General features: G+C 35.0%; 1 protein-coding gene across 4 annotated transcripts in view; it reads right to left on the minus strand.

Moving 5' to 3' along the window:
* The window catches only part of LOC149807771 (ATP-binding cassette sub-family A member 2-like), a 148,127-nt gene that overhangs the window by 70,138 nt on the left and 58,535 nt on the right, over positions 1–19,454 (minus strand). For all 4 annotated transcript variants that reach the window (XM_089970402.1, XM_089970410.1, XM_089970419.1 and 1 more), the window contains 7 exons: positions 18,635–18,763; positions 12,201–12,462; positions 9,028–9,203; positions 8,315–8,418; positions 6,181–6,295; positions 5,212–5,402; positions 1,763–1,913 (listed from right to left, as the gene is read on the minus strand). In XM_089970402.1, coding sequence (XP_089826528.1) covers positions 1,763–1,913; positions 5,212–5,402; positions 6,181–6,295; positions 8,315–8,418; positions 9,028–9,203; positions 12,201–12,462; positions 18,635–18,763 — 1,128 coding nt within the window. The remainder of the gene's footprint in view (positions 1–1,762; positions 1,914–5,211; positions 5,403–6,180; positions 6,296–8,314; positions 8,419–9,027; positions 9,204–12,200; positions 12,463–18,634; positions 18,764–19,454) is intronic.

Genomic DNA, 19,454 nt, shown 5'->3' on the forward strand with positions numbered 1-19,454 from the left:
ACTAATATCGTGACCAGCAGTAGCGGACGGTTTCGGCAACTGCGAATATCAAGACTAGCGCTTAACGGAAAATCGGTTATTTTATTAAAGATTTAAAACAATTGAGGATTGGAAAATTCGTGAATTTTTGGCTTACGGCATGTATCTGTGAATCTCTGAAAAAGTCGTGAAATTCACACCAAATTCGTGAGGGTTGGCAGCTATGCTTATATACTCCAGAGTACAATATTGTGTCTTATGTACTGCAGAGTACAATAGTTTGCCTTACATACTCCAGAGTAAAATATAGTACCTTACATACTCCAGAGTACAATATTGTGCCTTATTTACTCCAGAGTACAATACTGTGTCTTACATACTCCAGATTACATTATTGTGCCTTACATACTCCAGAGTACAATATTGTGCCTTACATACTCCAGTGCTTTAATTATGCAGTCAAACCTGCCCTAATGGTTACCTTTACATAACATTCACCAAATCAATCAGAACATTCCCATCATCCACACCCTCATAAATTTCCTCTATAAAAGTCATATATTAAATGGTCACTTGTCTTCCATGGTCAATTACCAGTGGTTTCTTACTGCTTAAGGCACTTACACAAGTGCCAATCAAGCATGTTTTCCCAAGAAAAGCACTGTCTGGGTAAATACATGTCATGTGACCTGACAAGCATAGCTTATCTTGCTTATATTTACCATGAATAAAAACACAGTATCACTTACAAATTTCCTGTTGAAGTATATACTCCATATAAATCATCATTCTTATGCCCCCTCCTTATTTTAGCTAGAATAAAGTATGCAATAATGTCCATGTTAAATGCATTCATCAGGAAAGATTAATAGAGAAATAATTTACCCGAATTTGCTTCTTACATTTCCCTATTAAATAATTGATATCAGTGTTTAATGAATATTACTAGTTTTAGGATCAAACATGCAATAAGCTCTTCCTACATAAATCAAATTAAATGTTCATTTCTATCATAATTCTTGGATAGGAATTATTGTAATTAAAAATAACATTAACATCTACTCATTTCATTCCAAGAAAAGGTAACATCATTATTTCATACATGATATTCTTTAAGTTCCGAATTTCAAAGAATGCTATGCAAAATTCTGCAAGAATAGTGATCTGAGGATAAAAACTTGATAGCAAACACATAACAGGAAAAGTGTTTCAACATAATGGCATCATAAGTCTTTGAACAAATTGAAGGTGACCTGTCAATCACTGGGTTTACACTTTCCATATTGACCAAGGTCTTACTTCTGGCCCTTACAGCCACAATATGCAAAAAGGAAAGATTGAAGAAATCTATGAATGAAACCCTTTATTGCCTAACTGTGTGAATCATAAGTTTATAGGGAGAATTTATGTTAACTGCCTGAAAAATCAATAACAATATATGTAATGATGATAATAATAATAATAATAATAATAATAACAGCAATAATAACAAGGATGATAATGGTATTTGGTGCTTGGCATTCATTCAAGAATAAGTTCGAAAGGTGAACCTGCATTCAAAGGTCACCTACATATAATAACCAATATGGCCTTTTCCAACAGGTAGCTGCTACTGATAGGTCTTACTGTGCTTGAATCCTGTCTCTGATTATTTTTATTTCTAAAGACTAAATACTGTATGGCGTTAAGTCCATGTCTTTTTCATTTAAGACAACTGAAACAACAGGGAGAACTACAACCTAATGGATAGTGTAAAAGTAGAGAGCTAAAGAGAACAACTCACCACTAGAGTCTTGACAACAGAGGAGATGTCATCCCCTGCCACATCCTCTTTGATAGCTACATACATGTACGGTACATAGGTCAGGAAGTACACAATGCCAGCACAGGCTGCAGCAACTTTGGCTTTGGAGTACAAAGAACTCACAAGAAACCTGTTGTTTTTTTTAAAATGAAACAAAAACAAGAAATGTGTCAATGGTATTCAATTTCCCTTCCCCTCCAACAAAAATTTAAACTCATGTATGGACAGATATCTTTTCTGATGCAAAAATCAATCAGTGTCTTTCTTATCTCAATTGACAGCCATTTATACAGTTGGCCAGGGTATCTGTTAAACAAGTTAAGCTATTGTGCAATAACAGTCTTCCATCATTCACTCCCTGTGACCTTGACCCTTGAATTCTTGGGCCTGATACCTAAAGGTTTCTTTCTCCCTGCCCTAAAAATTCTGGTAACAGTATCTGGTGGAAATTCAAGGTATCATGTGGAAATAAAATAAGATAAAGACGTACCAATTTATGGACAGACAGAGAGACATCATAATTTAATATGCTCTGCCTTACGGTGGTATATACAAAAATTACATAAAATATAAATAATGTGATAAAAAAAGAACAGAGAGAAATAATCAGATATAAAAAATGAGCATGCTATAATAACAAACACAATATTTTTTGTCAACATCTTTTCTTTCTGTATTTAATTATTAATGAAAATGTATTTTCTAACTGTAAAATCCCAGCAAAATAAACATACTTTTAGATTAACTACACAATTAATATTGAAATCATTTTGAAAAGTCACTTACACACAATAATCCAGAATGGGACCACAAACTTCCCATTTGATTATCAACAACGCCCTCAACTATTTGGACATATGGCAGTTATTGAACACTGCCAAATGATTGCATCATAACTGTGTTAACCAGGCATTAGGTGACATATGGGCAACACTCTTCCCCCTATCTTACCTTTTGTTATATATTTTAAATTACAATAATAAACACTATATACCATAATACTTATCATATTTTGGATTGTTCTAGATAATAATCATTTTACATGTAGATAATATTACTGTTCACAATTCTTGTACACAGGAAAGAAGAATTATACCTATAAAATTAAGTAGGATTCAGAAGTTGGCGTAAAATTACTGCATTGTCTATCTCTGTAATTTATGCAACCTATAATTGTTGGGGCACCATAATAACAAAATGATCAAAATTATTTTTGTCTCTTAATTTTCTTAATGCTGATGACTAAGTATTTTGGCAAAGTCATTTTAAGATTTTTCCAGTTTTAGCAATGGTGGTGATATTTGATGATGGATCAGCAAACACAGAAATTCTCTATGCCTGGACACTTTCCGTCAAATACTGTCAAATTCTGTTACGCATTTTTGGTGAAGTTCTTTTATCTTACTTTTAGTAACAGTGGTTATATCTGATGGAAGATTATCATCTTCTGCAGAAATCTGATAGGCTTTCAGGACAGTATGCTTTCTATTGGTCAACTCCTACTGAATAATTTGGAGAAGATGTTTCAATTTTTTTATATATTTTAATAATGGTGACCATACCTGAAGGAAAATGAGTATAATTTGTACAAATTTGATAGGTTTTCATGCCATAATGCAGTCTGTGAAAAAGGATCAAATTATTTTCAGACATTTAAAACAGCAATTATTGTTGGATGCAAGATGAACACAGGACCATACAAAAGCAACCTGACCTTTTGCCATGTTAACTAAAACATGGTGAAAATTGAAAACTTGACGTTTTAGTGTTGGCTTCTAATCCTAATCAAGTCAACTACATATGGATATGCCTACCAAATGTCATCTATGAAAAGTGGATTCATTTTGTAATCTTGCTAACAACCTTCATGGTATGACTGGCTATACTGACAGATTGACAGACAGAACCCAATTAAGATGCCCCGAAGCTGTAAGCTATGGTGGGCACACAAATTTGGTTTAAATCTATTAAGTCCTTCAAAAGGTATTCAGTGGAATCAAAATTTGGCACAGTCATGATGAGGACCAGACAGGATGGACATTGATAACACTGTATGCCCCTCCATGCATATGGTGGGGGCCAATAGAATGTGCATGGCAAATCATATAAAATACAACACATGGACTGGAAAATTATGTTGATCATCGGATGCTAATCTAATGCCCATACTTACAGGATCCCTTTTATTTTTCCTGCAAAAACTCATTTACCCTATTTTCCTCCCCCACTCAGCAGTTCTCTGAAACATGGTACAATAAGTACTCACCTGTAAGTCAAGTTCAATGAAGACCCTGATCGCAGTTTCATAATAAACTTGTAAATTGGTTTCTATGTTGATTGTGCTATGGATTAACAACTTGCATTGATCCAAATCTGCCTACACAATATGCAATGGTATATCTGGACAGTTTGCAATTGGACTCATTTTATAAGCAAGTATATTCAGTATCAAATGTAGTGCTGTGTATACATGGCTCAAATATATTTATTCACTAATTTAGATGAGAAATCATATGATCAATGATCCTGCTAAACAATTTCACACTGTTTAACATGGTAAAGAGCTGTGATCAAGCAAACTGCACCATGTTCATTAATAAAACCCAGCAATGCAGTCAAAACAACGAAGTGAGTTAGCTTTAACTTTGATCACAATCTCACAATCAATGGCATCTTCTTGAATAATTGCTAATTTGACATGGGTATAGTCACATACATAATATAAGGTGTACAGCAGCATTAATGCATCCTGGATTAACTTTAACTCGCATTTAGTATGTCTCAAAGTTACATCTATAAAATATCAGTGCAGTATAATAACCTCAGCCAACAAAACTCAGCAATTTGGGATAAAAAGAAAGAAACCTGATTATAAACAGAATTTTAAACACAAAGTCATGCTTTGTACTTACACTGTCAATGTATCTTGAACAGACACGTTTTAAACAAGTGGCCATAATGTGGAGACTTTATGAAGATTTAATTAGTACAGTATACACTCGCTTATAAGTTCAGTCCAACTGCAAACAACACAGATCCTGACCTACCACTGCATCATTCACCAGCAGATCAGGATCTCTGTTCTACTGATTATTGATAATGAAATGAACAGACAGTGCATTATACAATGGCAGTTCTGGGTCTGTGCAACTTGCATTTGGACTCTACTTATAACAGAGTATATTTAGTGTTAGGATGGAATAATGTATTTGCCTAGTCCGTACAAGTAGTCAGGCTGCAGAGGGCCCGTTTTGGCAGGTTGATAACGTACTCGAAGGCAGCAATTCATCACTGCCCTTCTCATGGATTTATTCTATCCAACACTTCCTATACTTCAAAATATTTAATACCAAAATGCATCTTATTAAATACTATGAAGGGCAATGAGGCACACTAAAAACTGTCTACAACTGTCTGACTTTACTTACGAGAATGATATTGTCGCTATGGCAAACACTTCCAGTACAGTGAACACAAGTAAAGGATTGCTGTAGTTTAAAACCTTCCCAAATTTCAACATGGCTGTCAGAATTCCCATGGTAACAGTCATCTGCAGGAAGGCAGTTGTAAACCAGGCACACCAATGTACAGCATTATTCAGACCCATCATCTTCATCACCTGAGCAAAGAAAGGAGTTGGAAATAAAGACAATAATCTTAAAATGATGGAACATTCATAAGTCAGAGAGTGCATTGGTTTAATGAAAGTACAAAATTAAAGTGTTATAATTTGATGATTACTGAGACTAAGTGACATATTCTTGCATAATATGCACACATTAACATGTAATGGCACATCAGCACAATAATGACTACATGATGCAGATTAATATTTCAAAATATGTACATAAAGAAAAGAAATACACAAAATACTTTAGGAAGACATCACAGTAGTTTGTGCAATCCTTGAATTAGCCAATATATAACCAGTCAATCTTCCTCTCTCAGATAATGTTGGCAGATATTCATTTTTTTAAATGTTGGCACATTTACTGGTCCGACAGACAGTGCATTGCTGCAAGGACAGTAATGAAAGTAAAAAATTAAAGTGTTATAATCTTAAGATCAATTAGTCATATATTATTATATAATATGTATGCAGTAGCATTTAATGGCACATCAGTACAATAATGACTATGTGAAGCTGATTATAATTCAAAATATAAAGAAAAGAAATACACAAATAACTTTGGGACAAAATCAGAGACTAGTTTGTGCACTCCTTGAAAAAGCCAATGTTTAATGACACCAAATCTTCCTCTATCACATAATTGTGGCAAAATGTTCATTTTTCTGATAATAATCCCACCTGTCCATTCCCTTGTTATAAAAGAAAATGTCTATCTCTTGTCCCTGGGCTTATGAAAGCTAAAATGTAGCTCATGCGCTGTGCTCACCTCCTTAAGTCTCTGTTCCTTCTCATAGACAATGCTCTGGACCAGCATGGCTACGGAGTACACCCAGGATATTGTCAGGCACAATGGCATCACATGCTCTATCATGAAGACAAACCTATACAGAAGACAAACAACAAACTTTTGCAATCTTAATTTCAATCCATGTCTTAATAAAAGTGATTTTGCACACAAAAAACCTAGAATTAAAACTTAACAATGAGAATTAAAACTTAACAATGTCAAAAACTATCATAAATGACATGTGATCATGTGAAAATAATACGACCCTGAAATGGGTAATTTTACTGGCAAAACAAAACAGGAATGCAAATGATGAGCTAAGTGAAAGCAATTGGAATGCCAAATGAACGTAAATGGAATGCAGAATGAATGCAAACAGAATGTTAAACAAATATAAATGAAATGAAATGCAGAATGAATGTAATCAAAATGATGAATGCCTCTGTGAGGAAATCGGGAATGAAAATGCAAAACAAAGAACAATGAATGATAAAACAGTGAAACAAAAATGCATTTATGAAGGAATTTCAAAATGTATTAGTTTGAAGCTGTGCTAAACATTTTTGGTCAAAAGTCCTTTTTGCATGATAATTATGGGTCAGGCTTACATGACTGGCAAATTTTCACTCCATATATGCCATGAAAAATTTTCACTCCATATATGTCATGATAAATTTTCACTCCATATATGTCATGATAAATTTTCACTCCATATATGTCATGATAAATTTTCACTCCATACATGTCATGATAAATTTTCACCCAACACAAGCCGTGACAAATTATCACCCATACAAACCATGACAAATTTTCACCCGATAGAAGAGATTACAAATTTTCACTTCATACAAGTGATATCACAATTTCAACCCATACAAGCCATGACAAATTTTCAACCCATAAAAGCCATGACAAATTTTCAACCCATAAAAGCAATGACAAATTTTCAATCCATACAAGCCATGACAAATTTTCAACCCATACAAGCCATGACATTGTTCCCATTAATACCATCAGTTTTAAACTGCCAATGATGTGGTCACAGCATCGCCAGTGACTGTATCTGTACAATATGTATTGGAATAAAATTGCTGACAATTACTCTACAATGATACTTAAAGAAGTTGTGGTTATATTTTAATTTTGCATGTATTAAATTCTGTCTTTTGCATTATATGTATCTGGTGTTTTATTAAAACACATTTTTAAGAGAAGATACAAAATGCTATAATGGTTTTCGACATTCAACACTCCAAAAAACAGAAAAGCTTACTTCAGTAAAAGCATTTCAAGTTTGTTCCAAAAAAGCATAATATATGTAAACAATGCTTGAAACCAACTGAGGCAAATTCAGAATGCATTTCTGAGGACATAAACAAAAAATGAGATGAAAAATGAACTGCAATCATGAATGGAATGCAACAGAATGCAAATCGCCACAAACAAAAGACTTTAATCGACTGTAACTTCCAATGAAAGAGTTACCAAATTTTGCTAAGATCAATGATTGGAAACAAAATGGCTGCACTTAGTCTTCATGTGTAAGAGAAACAGACAATGACATGACATGTTTTGCTTACAGATAAAATAAGATACTGCATAAATGGAAAAATTGAATTCATTATCAAAGATTACTAACTGACTGGAAATAGTCTTAGTGAACAAATAAATAATGTCATGTCTTGCCCAGGAATGGAATCACGATGTCTATGTTGCATGTCTTTCAACATAGACATGACAGTAATGACAATGCCAAAATCTTAAGTGATAAAGCCATCCCTCACTAAAAAGACCATCATTATAATTGTTCCCCTCTTATAACACAGGTATGGTCATAAATCCAATAAATCCGGCTTAATTAACATGTAGTTTCATCACTGCTATTTCATTTTAATTATTGGCTGATCTGAACTGATGTGGTTTTACATCAATTAACATCCAAGCTTCTGGTGGTTTTGCATACAATGTACTATCTTGAATATGTCAGAATAACACGACCTCACTTGTAATGTGGTACACTTTAAATAGTGTTATAATGAGTAAGCACTTTACCTGTATCCTGCCATTTGCTGACGTTGGCAAAAAATAAGACATGATAAATATATTGACTTACTGGTCATACAGCCAGCAGGGATATGGAAATCTGCGTAGATATGTTCCTGGCTCAACCACATCATGCCCAACCTGGACATCAATGATTGCTCTCTCAATAATATCCTAGAAAGAAAGACAATTCAGAAAAAGTATAGAAAGTAGAATAATTACACTATGATTCTATTTCACACATTATAGTCAAACAATAATGATTACTAAAAATAACTTATGCATGCAAACTTTCAGCACATTAACATGAGTTTTGTAGTATCCTAATGAGACAAAACATTGCAGACTTATAGTGGCCTGAATCTGAGTTATGTAGTATCCCAATGAGACAAAACATTGCAGACTTATAGTGGCTTGAATCTGAGTTATGTAGTATCCCAATGAGACAAAACATTGCAGACTTATAGTGGCCTGAATCTGAGTTATGTAGTATCCCAATGAGACAAAACATTGCAGACTTATTGTGGCTTGAATCTGAGGACCCAATTAAGAAGGAGTTACCTGTGAATAAAGGACATAAAACACATCATACAGATAAACATTTGTATCAACAAAAAGTTCATTTCCTGTAATATTTAAAAAGATTAATAATCTAAAATAAGCAAAACCATGACCATAAGGAATCTTAGGTTGCAGATCAGAATGTCAACATACTTTAAAAACATTTCCCACTAGAAATATAGCTTTCCTTTAATCATTTCAAGGCAAATTAAAGACACCAACCTGGATCCAGACAAATCCAAATGAATAGTATGGATATTGAGATCCTCCAGGTCCAGGGTACCAGTAGCGGTCTCGTACACGCTTAGTAGTAGGTGTGAAGGTCGCATTCTGCCGTATCTTGTATCGAATGTGAGCTGGCAAGCTTCCATTCTTATCAATGTTCTCAAATACCACACCTGTATAAAAATAACAATTCCCAACATGTTAATTTAGTATTTCTGTCACCAGCATATCTACAAAAGGGATTTTTCAATAATAATACTGCAGGTGCTGGAGCATTTAAACAAAATTAAGATATCACGTAAATGAAATGAACACAATTTTCATGGACTTCAGGGTTTCTATAAAGACCCAACAAAGAAAAAAATGCCATTGTTGAATAAAATAGGCCCACATTCACCATTCCAAAAATTTTAATAATGATGAAAATGCCATTTTAAGCACAACCCTGACTACTGAGCTTGAAATTAATGAAATTATAAAAAGAAAATTTTGCAGTAAACTGTGTTTCTCAGATTAATAATAATCCATTGACACTAACATCAGAAATAAGTTCCATTATTTCTTGAACACAGCACTGATAAAAACAACCAGTGATGTCTTTCTGACAGGGACTAAGGGAAGCAACTCTTACAAATTACCCATCCTTTGTCACATGAGTTGGCCACCCACATAACCAAATGTTTACAAGTATTAAGCTTAAGCAAAACCAACAATGGGATGATGGGAAGGGTACAAAGTATTGATAGCAATCTGATCAGAACAATGGGATGCTGGGAAGGGTACAAGGTATTGATAGCAATCTGATCAGAAAATAAAAATTTCCTGTATCCATCAAATACATAACCCGATCATATTAACATCTGGAGAATATGTAATACGAGGAGGCAATACAAACACAAACTCTTTCAAATATGGGTGTGTGAAAAGTAAGTACGGATCAACAGCTGTATTGAATGTCAGATCAAACTTGTAAAATTAAATGGGTATGTAACAAAAGAGCATTTTCTCCACTGTAGTCCTCAGAAATGGAATACATTTATCCTAACATAGCAATAACACACTGTAAAATAGAACTCTAGAATTGTACAGGTCCACCAGCCCATGACAGCCATGGTGAAGGTACTTTCAAGATACTGGATGTATAGAAATACATATTAGTCAGATTAAGGTTGATCCCATGCTGTCTCCATTCTGAAGATTGCAATGGCATATAAACTGACTGAGCCAGCTCATGTCACTGACGGGCCTTTGTTTCCTGCCAGATTTTGTGACCAGAAATAGTATGGAAATAAAATCTAAATAAGTTCAGATTCTAAACTATTCCACTTTACAAGCACAAGCTCCATCTCTTTCTGCATAACATCCAGGATTGTTGAAAATGAAAGAAATGACAAATGGAGTAGACCAAATAAATGAGATCTGCAGCCCCTCTGAAACAACTTGGATCACCCAATAATTTTTCTGGAAGAGGCTAATCCAAGTCTAACAAAAGGGAAGGAGTCTAATGCCCACAGAAGGGTCACCAGGGATTGAAAGATATGTGTGGCCCTATTGACAACCTTGGTGATACAGCACACTAACTCACAAGTGTGCCTGCTACCGGCTGTCTTGGGTAGCCACAAAGTGGTACTAAGGTGAGGTAATTTGTAACAGTTGTTTCCTTCATCTATATGCATAGGCAGAAGAAGAAAAAGTGTTTCATCTGTTCAGGAGGATTTAATTCAGGTGGCAGAGGAGTTTATTCCTAATGTTAATGTAATTGGGACATGTATTATATGAAGAAATTAACAGCATACAATATCCAAACTTATATCCTAAAGCAGTTATCTTGAGAATCCTTAGAAACAGATTGGCCTAAGAAATCTATGTTTTTCCTTTAAAGATTACATTTATCCAATGGTAATCTTCATAGAAAATATTAAACCTGATTTGTGTTTTAACAGCTCTCTATTTAGGCATTAGCACAGTACTAGTTGATTTAGGAGATTACTGACCATGGGTTCTCAATGACCTTGACCTTTTGTCAAGGTATTTTATCTATAAATATGCTTAAAGTGCAGAAACATTACTTTCTTATTAAACTTACCATGACTGAGACCTTTGATCTTTAAATTCCAGAATCAATAGATTTCCTTATGCCAACCATCCACAAAGTTTGGTCAAAGAATTTCCTCTAGAACAAAAGTTATTAGCAAAATCCATTTCATCATGGATAATAATGACCATGACCTTTTACCTCAAAATTAAAATACTTCTTCCATACCTAAAGTGCAAACCTACAAAAAACTTTTTAACCAATGTACATAAGTGTTATGGTAATGTTGGGTTGTTCATTTTACTGATCTTGACCTTGTACCCTCTGACCCTCAAATCAATAGACTTCTTTCTTACAAAGATACTTAACTGAAATTTCTGTGCAGAAACCATTTTTCTTCCTTCAGTCATGGTAACCAAAACCTTTTGACCTGAACAAATTAGGGTCTTTCTATAACCCGAGTTAAATTATTTTGTTCAAAGCAGGCTTGACCTTTGACCCCAAATCAATAGGCTTCTTCACTTCACAAAGTACAAGTTATCTGCAAAGTTTGGTCCAGGTATGTAATGAAGAACTAATGTTACTGTTTGAAAACCATTTATTACTTTTGACAATTTCACCATGAAATCAATACAGTCCTTCCTGACCCCAAGTACAAGCCATGAACAATGCTCATAACTGTAGATGGTGGAACTTGAGTCATTGTGCATAAAAAATATTTATTCTTTCAGTCACAGTGATCTTTTCACTCTGAGATCATTAGAGTGCTTCCTTACCCTAAGTGCAAGCCATCCATACAGACTGGTAACTATACAAGGTGGACAATTTAAGTCATTGTGCGAAAGACATTTTTCTTCTTTCAGTCTCAGTGACCTTGATCTTTGACCTTAAATAAATGTGTGCACCCTTACTCCAAGTGCAATTCATCCCCTAGTTTGGTAACTAAATTGTGGACAACTCAATCTATTGTAAAGATATTAAATTGGTAATAGACAAACATACAGACAGCTAGATGGGAAAACCAAAATATGACACCATCTGCATTAAAGCTGGTGTATCACAAAAATTGTCGATTTCCTTGAACATGACCAATATAGAACATACTAATAAACAACAAAGTCATTTAAGTTCTCACCTGCAATGGCACTGATATTTTCTGCATACTGTTGTGTGAGGAAATAATTGACAAGCTCCTGCTCTGTTGAAAATCCTTTGAAAACATTGAGATTTATGCCTGACAGCAAAGTTGACCAACTGCAAGCTGCATTGTCGATGGTATCAATTTCATGCAATAAAGATTGCAGGTTTGGAATACTGAGATTGAGAAACTTGGTTACTCGAGGGTCCAGGGAAAAAAACATTAGGAGTCCATGATTTGTTCGAATATCCTCTTGCATCTGTACAAATTAAAAGAGAGATCATTAAATCAAAAGGGTGACATTAAATGTTTACTATTTTGCATTATTACAATTTTCTTGTTTGTTTAGCATTACTCTTTAATTAGCAGAATATTGCTATCAAACATCAACCCAAGGAACCTTTAAAAAAAACAGAAACTTTCAGTATGATATCATTTCCATCACTTCTACAATACTGCTACAATACTGTAAAAATATTATAAAGATCTGAACAAAAACACATTATTACATATCTGCCAATCAGTGGATATGGACGTTAAAAAAAAGTTAAATTGCACTATGGATTGAGCAAACATACCACCTATTAAGATCATTCCCATGAATGTACACCACTTTATAAATGATACCTGCTTATAAAGGGAACTTTGTCTTTCTTCTGAATAAAAACTGCATGCTTGACCTCTATTTAATGCACACTTGTCCAAAGAGGGCTAAATTCAACAGTCCCTTGTGTGACCCTTATGGACAGGTTTCAAGTGATTTCTACATGTAGCTGTCACAAGTATTTCTTTGCAATCTCATCCCTTAAATGTCCTTTATGGACAGTTTTCAAGGTGATTTGTCTTTTATGGACAGTTTTCAAGGTGATTTCTTTATGTAGTTAGTGATAAATATCTTTTTTGCAATCCATTAGGTGTCCATTATAGACTTGTTACAAAACAGATCTCTATACATTGCTGTCATAAAAGTCCCTGTGCAATCCTTTATAGATGTTATAAAATACTCTTTGCAGTCCCTTTTCTGTCTTTATGCACAGGTTCATAGGAGAGTTCTTTACCTAACTGTCATAAAAGCCTTTTTGCAATCTACTGTGTGTCTTTTATAGACATGATTCACAGTAGATTTCTGTACTTGTCATTAAAGTCTCTTTGTAGTCCGTTATCAGTCCTATTGACTGGTTTCATAGATTTCCATATTTATCTATCATAAAGATGCCTAAAACACTTGACATTATATAAGCAATCCCTGTCAATCTGAATACATGGGTGAAAGATTTATGACAATATGAACAGCCAGGTCAAGAATTAAACCCCACTCACACCCTCTCTCCAAATCGCAACTGACACCAAAGGATTTTGGTGCAGTACAATATACAAGTAAAAAATGTGTCAACTATATCGTTAAGACATAAATCATTCCTGTCAGATGTCATATGTTCCAGTTAACAATGGCTTTTGTGAGATTAAATCAGGTACCCATGTCCAAAAAGTAGCATATTTTTAAATGTGTAATAAAAGTGTCTTGAAGGAATCTGAACAGAAAATGTATCCTTAAGTTTAGAATGTGAATGCTTTAATTTTTCATGTTTGGTTTCCAAGTTCAAAATGACGATGATGGAGTTGCATGAATTTCCTTTGTGGATTAAGAGGTCATCACCTGACAAGGTTAAAAAAGGATGGATCTTGATAAAACAGCTCTTTTTCCTGAAAATGTGAAACAAGGCAATTTAAATAAAAATATGCCTCTCACTGCAGAGCACCCGACTCACATCTTTTTTAGTTAACCTTATCAGCCCAGTCAAAACAGCATCCATTCATTTTTCATCATGTGGTGGTTGCAATCCCAAGCAAGGTCGAGTTCTATTAAGTAAGTGACCCGAACACTTATCTTACTGAATACATATACGAGTGACCCAATATGGAACTCAAATTCCATAAAGATCAAGTTTATAACTATTACAAGATCTATGATATTATTTCTTGAGATTTATATCAGTAAATTAATGTTTTTCAGTGAAATACATTTTGAAATTAAAGTCCTTTTCAGGACTGCTGACTGTTTTCAAGTACTTTTCCATTACTTTTTGACCTGACCTGAAATTCAAATACTTTTTAAGTTTACCACCAGAACACATGAACATTTCATAATTGTACAAAACCAGGGCAATGCTTTGTTTTAAATTTGAAACTGGTTCCAGGATTCATCACTAATCTCCTCCCAAGCTGTCTAACTTTTCTTTCAGAGAAATCTTTATTCAAACACAAGCACCTTCTCTCAGTCATTGGGTGATAGAAATGACATTTCATTCTAAAACCTCAACTCTGACCAACAAACATAAATCATTGAGCTGGTGAGAGCTTAATTAAATAGTAAATATATTGAACCTAGAATCAATATGGGCCAAAGCCTAAGTGTGTAAATATTAGGTAAAGACTACTTTTAAATATGAAAGGTTTGCATGTCAATACAATCATATCGTGGAGCAGTAATGTTTGTGTTACTATTCTACCTAAGCATATGGGATACCATTTTGATAGCCGTCAGAGTGACAGCCATGGTGTAGCATTATGTGATCATATAGGTTACTTTCAGAGAGCCATAAGAATGCCAGCTTTGATGATCTGTAACATAAAAAGTTGGTACCCTTTTTTATAGCCTTTGGATTGTCAGCCATGGAGTTTTGGAACATGACCATATACATTAACTTTGTTCGACAGCTTTAAGATTCTGAGCCATGGATATGCAAGATGAGTATATATTGTACCTCACTGACAGAATTCAGATTGTCAGCCGTGAATTCTGCTACACGAGTATATATGGTACCTTATTGATAGAATTAAAAATGTCAGCATACAGCTCTGGAGTTGATGGTATTTGATTGACAGCCAAGGAGTTCTGCTATATGAGCATATATGGCATCTTTTTGATACCATTTAGACTGTCAGCCATGGAACTGTGCTAAATGAGCACATATATGACTTTTTCACAGCCTTAAGCTTGCCAGCCATGGAACTGCGCTAAATGAGCATATACATGACTTTTTCACAGCCTTAAGATTGTCAGCCATGGAAATATGCTAAATGAGCACATATATGACTTTTTCACAGCCTTAAGATTGTCAGCCATGGAACTGTGCTAAATGAGCACCTATATGACTTTTTCACAGCCTTAAGACTGTCAGCCATGGAACTATACTAAATGAGCACCTATATGACTTTTTCGCAGCCTTAAGATTGTCAGCCATGGAACTGTGCTAAATGAGCATATATGACTTTTTCACAGCCTTAAGACTGTCAGCCATGGAATTGTGCTAAATGAGCACATATATGACTTTTTCACAGCCTTAAGATTGTCAGCCATGGAACTATGCTAAATGAGCACCTATGACTTTTTCACAGCCTTAAGATTGTCAGCCATGGAACTATGCTAAATGAGCACATATATGACTTTTTCACAGCCTTAAGATTGTCAGCCATGGAACTATGCTAAATGAGCACATATATGACTTTTTCACAGCCTTAAGATTGTCAGCCATGGAACTGTGCTAAATGAGCACATATATGACTTTTTCACAGCCTTAAGACTGTCAGCCATGGAACTATGCTAAATGAGCACCTATATGACTTTTTCACAGCCTTAAGATTGTCAGCCATGGAACTGTGCTAAATGAGCATATATGACTTTTTCACAGCCTTAAGACTGTCAGCCATGGAATTGTGCTAAATGAGCACATATATGATTTTTTCACAGTCTTAAGATTGTCAGCCATGGAACTATGCTAAATGAGCACATATATGACTTTTTCACAGCCTTAAGATTGTCAGCCATGGAACTATGCTAAATGAGCACCTATGACTTTTTCACAGCCTTAAGATTGTCAGCCATGGAACTGTGCTAAATGAGCACATATATGACTTTTTCACAGCCTTAAGATTGTCAGCCATGGAACTGTGCTAAATGAGCACATATATGACTTTTTCACAGCCTTAAGATTGTCAGCCATGGAACTATGCTAAATGAGCACCTATATGACTTTTTCACAGCCTTAAGATTGTCAGCCATGGAACTATGCCATGGAACTATGCTAAATGAGCACATATATGACTTTTTCACAGCCTTAAGATTGTCAGCCATGGAACTATGCTAAATGAGCACATATATGACTTTATCACAGCCTTAAGATTGTCAGCAATGGAACTATGCTAAATGAGCACATATATGACTTTTTCACAGCCTTAAGATTGTCAGCCATGGAACTGTGCTAAATGAGCACCTATATGACTTTTTCACAGCCTTAAGATTGTCAGCCATGGAACTATGCTAAATGAGCATATATATGACTTTTTCACAGCCTTAAGATTGTCAGCCATGGAATTGTGCTAAATGAGTACATATATGACTTTTCACAGCCTTAAGATTGTCAGTAACGGAACTATGCTAAATGAGCACCTATATGGCTTTTTCACAGCCTTAAGATTGTCAGCCATGGAACTATGCTAAATGAGCACCTATATGACTTTTTCACAGCCTTAAGATTGTCAGCCATGGAACTGTGCTAAATGAGCACATGTATGACTTTTTCACAGCCTTAAGATTGTCAGCCATGGAACTATGCTAAATGAGCACATATATGACTTTTTCACAGCCTTAAGATTCTCAGCTATGGAACTATGCTAAATGAGCACATATATGACTTTTTCACAGCCTTAAGATTGTCAGCCATGGAACTATGCTAAATGAGAACATATATGACTTTTTCACAGCCTTAAGATTGTCAGCCATGGAACTGTGCTAAATTAGCACATATATGACTTTTTCACAGCCTTAAGATTGCCAGCCATGGAACTGTGCTAAATGAGCACATATATGACTTTTTCACAGCCTTAAGATTGTCAGCCATGGAACTGTGCTAAATGAGCACATATATAACTTTTTCACAGCCTTAAGATTGTCAGCCATGGAACTATGCTAAATGAGCACATATATGACTTTTTCACAGCCTTAAGATTGTCAGCCATGGAACTATGCTAAATGAGCATATATATGACTTTTTCACAGCCTTAAGATTGTCAGCCATGGAACTGTGCTAAATGAGCACATATATGACTTTTTCACAGCCTTAAGATTGTCAGCAATGGAACTATGCTAAATGAGCACATATATGACTTTTTCACAGCCTTAAGATTGTCAGCCATGGAACTGTGCTAAATGAGCACCTATATGACTTTTTCACAGCCTTAAGATTGTCAGCCATGGAACTATGCTAAATGAGCATATATATGACTTTTTCACAGCCTTAAGATTGTCAGCCATGGAACTGTGCTAAATGAGCACATATATGACTTTTTCACAGCCTTAAGATTGTCAGTAACGGAACTATGCTAAATGAGCACCTATATGACTTTTTCACAGCCTTAAGATTGTCAGCCATGGAACTATACTAAATGAGCACCTATATGACTTTTTCACAGCCTTAAGATTGTCAGCCATGGAACTGTGATAAATGAGCACATATATGACTTTTTCACAGCCTTAAGATTGTCAGCCATGGAACTATGCTAAATGAGCACATATATGACTTTTTCACAGCCTTAAGATTCTCAGCTATGGAACTATGCTAAATGAGCACCTATATGACTTTTTCACAGCCTTAAGATTGTCAGCCATGGAACTGTGATAAATGAGCACATATATGACTTTTTCACAGCCTTAAGATTGTCAGCCATGGAACTATGCTAAATGAGCACATATATGACTTTTTCACAGCCTTAAGATTCTCAGCTATGGAACTATGCTAAATGAGCACATATATGACTTTTTCACAGCCTTAAGATTGTCAGCCATGGAACTATGCTAAATGAGCACATATATGACTTTTTCACAGCCTTAAGATTGTCAGCCATGGAACTATGCTAAATGAGCACATATATGACTTTTTCACAGCCTTAAGATTGTCAGCCATGGAACTATGCTAAATGAGCACATATATGACTTTTTCACAGCCTTAAGATTGTCTGCTGTTGAGTTCTGGATCTTGAGCATAAAGGTTACCTTTTAGAGTGTGTGTGTGAGTGTGTGTGTGTGTGTGTCTTTTAATAGCCTTCTGATTGTCAGCAGTTTACTTAGCTACATGAGCATACACTGTACCTGTCTGACAGCCTTTAGACTGTCAGTATTGTAGTTAGGCTACATGAACATATACTGTACCTTTCTGACAGCCTTAAGACTGTCAGCACTGTAGTTAGTCTACATGAGTATATAGTGTACCTTTTTGACAGCCTTAAGACTGTCAACATTATAGTTAGGCTACATGAGAATATACTGTACCTTTCTGACAGCCCTGACTATTAGCTATAGAGTTCTTAAACTTGAGCATAAAGGGTATTTTTTTTACCCTTCACTCATGGAGTTCAGCTATACTTGCAAATACCTTTTTGATAGCCTTAAGATTGTCCGCTGTGGAGTTCTGTAGGAGATAACCGCGGAGATCTGCTGAAACATTCAACCATTTCCTGGCATATTCACTGACTCTGTCCACAAGCTCAAAGGATTCATTGGCCTGTGATTGCAAAAACAAAACTAGATAATATTACAGTGGTCTCAGCAAAAAAGATGAATTTTTTTAAAAAATCCAACTTACTTTTTTTCAAGCCACTTTGAGGCATTTGGTTGCAAAGTCATTATTGCATGCTACAGGCAAAGATCCACACTGCTCAATTTTCTGTATTAAGATTTCCTCATTTCTCATGGATATGCACGAATAAAAGTGGCAACACTCAGCCAATGAAATAAGCTCTTATACATCAATGGAAATTGCCTCTGATCAATTAATAAGTGAATGTGCTTCAAAGAACAAATCTGATTGGTTCACTCAGTCAACATGAAAGGTCATGATAGGTCAATGGTAGTTGAGCAGATTTCCACATCTTTAACAAAAATGGAGAAAATCTCATTGCAGGCAGCCAGAGAAAAAAAAATGAGTTTAGTGGATCTTCACTCATGTTATTCCAATTAACATGTTGTAAAATCAGTTTCAAATTTCATAATTCCACACAATGATAAGTCTTTTATTTTAGTTAAACTCCATTTTGCACATGTATAATGAATAAATTTGGTTAGTGATTATGTACAATATACATGATTTTTAGTGTTGATCTATTTTGTAAGAATGACTGGGTTGGAATTTACTGCAAATTTAGTCCTCCTGTTAAAAGTCTTCCATTTTGTTCTGTCAAAAACAAAAAAGGAGC

Source organism: Sinohyriopsis cumingii, chromosome 1 (genome assembly GCF_028554795.1).
Source record: "Sinohyriopsis cumingii isolate HCF-2022 chromosome 1, ASM2855479v2, whole genome shotgun sequence".
Lineage (NCBI taxonomy): Eukaryota > Metazoa > Mollusca > Bivalvia > Unionida > Unionidae > Sinohyriopsis > Sinohyriopsis cumingii.